Here is a 2,709-nt window from a genome sequence, read left to right as displayed (position 1 = left end):
TTTTTTTTTTTTTTTTTTTTTTTTGGGGATGTCTTTATATCTAAAAGAGAAGCCCCTAATCATTAACACTGAAATGTGACTTTAAAAGAAAAAAAGGCATTTGGCTCATGGTTTACCTATTACCCTCCTCTTATGTTTTTCCTATTATTCTTTAACTTGGGAATAATGATTTCTTGATTATCGAAATGCTAAAATAAACTTATACTTCTTGAATCAACATTCCAGTCTTTCCAAATAATTTCGAATTGAATTTTCTAAGTCTCCTCACCCTTCAACCAACCTCCAAAGTAGGGGGCATCCTTTATACAGTCCGTCAGCCAAGTAAGAGGCATTTTTTAAAGGGTAACACGTTGCTAAATAATCTCCTTACTGGATAGAGCACAGGACAGTCCAGTGGAGTAATGGCTCAAAAAGCCCACGACTGACAAATGTGTTATAAGCAAAAATACACAGACCGTATTTAAATTTAATGTACGACCAGATTATGTAATAGTATTAATAGTATGGCTACGCAGCGTTTAGTTTTAATTCTGGCTTTAAAAACCTGGTTCATTCAGCTCCACGGCTAGATACTGAATCACTAACATCTAGATTAATTCTATACCAGCTATTAACAAGTTCAAAACATCCTGAGGCCTTCGGTTTTCCCCTGATCTATAAAAGATACACCAATGTCCGTGTCCGTACCTTTTCTGTCATTCAACGAAAATAAATACCTAGTGAGAGTAAACACCCTCAGGGCACCTCCGTGACAACATACAAATATTAAAGATCTTTAAAAATCTTTTAAAACTAGCACCTCGGGAAGCTGTTGTGTCTGGTGAAAAGTTTTGTAAAACGAACTTGCTGGGATTTCACATAAAGAAAACAAAGAAACTTAAAAAGTAGTTGCAGTTCTTGCAACATAAACGCAGCCGCAAAGTGTTCACGGGCATGAGTCCTGCCCTGCAATAGGACGATGTCAACTTCAGAGCCACTTTCCAGGGGGCGTTTCCTGAGGCCCCCACCCTCTTAGTGCCCAGGCACAGGTCGTCGTGTTTTGTTTTTTTTTTTTTGGTTGAAGTTTTATTTCCATATCAATTAGATTTGCATATATTCACCTTCTCAGTATCAGAAGTGTAAGGCGTCAAAGATAAAAAGAAAAAATATCTGGTACCAGCACTGCCTGATTTCAAATACTCTCTCTACTTTTTTCCACATAATGTTACCTTCAAAAACGGAATACATATTCAAACTTCTCCACTGCTATACAATTATTAGTTTTCAAATTCTGTGACCTTAGTGAAGTTAATGACACACAGAATTATCATTACATTTTATTAGAACAGCAATGAATGACAACACGTAAACCACGATGCCTCTGACAGTTACTTGGTAAAACGGGGGGGATGCTTTTTGATTTTCTAAGAGGGAGCGGCCCGCCCCTCCCCAGGCCCGGGGACTGGAGGCAGCGGCTTCGGGAGCCCGGAGCTCGGCGAGCGGGGGACCCCCGGGCGGGGAGGGCAAGGGACCCGAGGCGCGGCGGGCGCCGGGAGCAGAGCTGACCCCGCCGGCCTCGGCCTGCGCGCGGGCCCCGTCACGTGCTCGGCGGCTGCGGCGCCGTCCCGGCCGGGCCGGCTTCACCGCGTGGGCGCGGCCACCACTCACCGAGGTTGACGACCTTGAGCGCCGTGAAGAAGCGGTCCTGCCCGGCCAGGTCCTGCCAGGGCGCCCTGGAGCAGTGGTACTTGATGAAGGGGAAGCAGCCGGTGCGCAGGACGTGGTAGTTGGCGCCCTGCACCGGCCAGTTGAAGTGCGAGAGGCCGAACTGGTCGTTGCGGACGGCGCTGTAGGGCACGCAGAAGGAGGTCCAGGGCGGCAGGCGCCGCTGCAGCAGGTGCCGCGTCAGCACCTCCGAGGCGCGCGGCTTGGGGCGGGCGGCGGCGCGCGAGGCCCAGGGCCGGCACAGCAGCAGGCGGAGCGCGGCCTCGTGGGCCCTCCGCAGGGCCTCCATGGCCCGCCGCGCCGGGGACGCCGGCCGTGGTCCGCGCCGGCCGGGGGCGTGTCTGGGGCGTCAGGGCCGCAGGCGCGCCCGTGCGCGCCCCCGGCGAGCGGCGGGAAGGCCAACGGGCGCCGTGCGGGTGCCCGAGAGCCCCCGGGTGCGGCGGCGCGTGTGCACAGCCGTCACGCCGTCTCCCGCCGGGGGTGGGGTCTGGGGAGGTGAAGAGGGGCGTGGCCTGCGCGAGGCGGAGGGACACCCGGCGGAGAGGCCGGTTTGCAGTGACCCCGTGTGACCTCACTTTGTCGTGACCCCGTGTGACCTCACTTTGTCGTCAGTAACTCGGGCGGGGGAGGAATTCGGGGAGGTCTCTTCCGTTTGGGTCTGAGGAAAAGGCAGGTGTAAAACAATTCATAACTTAACCGCCTTCGCGAGGGGCAGGACTCAAACCCAGGTCTCCCGCCCACGCCCCGGACTCCGGGGAAGCCCGTGGGTGGCTTTACTGAAACACAAGGAGGCGCCCTCGGGGAAGTGAACTGACAGCCACGACCCCGGGCCTGCGTGGCCTGGTAGGGCCAGGAGCACTTTTGTGTGTAGGCCCTTGCTGTCGGGTTCGCTGTTTAAAATTAGTCCCAGAGATTTAAAAATCAAAAGTTTATTCGAAAACCTCACGTCTCGGCCGGGCGAGGTGACTAATCCCAGCACTTTGGGAAGCCGAGGCAAGCGGATCA

At 53.2% G+C, this 2,709-nt stretch overlaps 1 protein-coding gene across 1 annotated transcript in view; it reads right to left on the bottom strand.

Annotated features, from left to right (window-relative positions):
- CUNH15orf61 (chromosome unknown C15orf61 homolog) overlaps positions 1 to 2,023 on the bottom strand; it is a 6,637-nt gene extending 4,614 nt beyond the window's left edge. Inside the window, exon 1 of the mRNA XM_032244600.1 lies at positions 1,648 to 2,023. Coding sequence (XP_032100491.1) covers positions 1,648 to 1,993 — 346 coding nt within the window. The 5' untranslated portion in view covers positions 1,994 to 2,023. The remainder of the gene's footprint in view (positions 1 to 1,647) is intronic.
- Between the last annotated feature and the right edge of the window lie 686 nt (positions 2,024 to 2,709).

This window comes from Sapajus apella, unplaced genomic scaffold (genome assembly GCF_009761245.1).
Source record: "Sapajus apella isolate SASKATOON/1434 unplaced genomic scaffold, GSC_monkey_1.0 scaffold55, whole genome shotgun sequence".
In the NCBI taxonomy this organism is placed as follows: domain Eukaryota; kingdom Metazoa; phylum Chordata; class Mammalia; order Primates; family Cebidae; genus Sapajus; species Sapajus apella.
The sequence above is the reverse complement of the archived record's forward strand: the minus strand, read 5'-3'. Positions and strand labels throughout refer to the sequence as shown.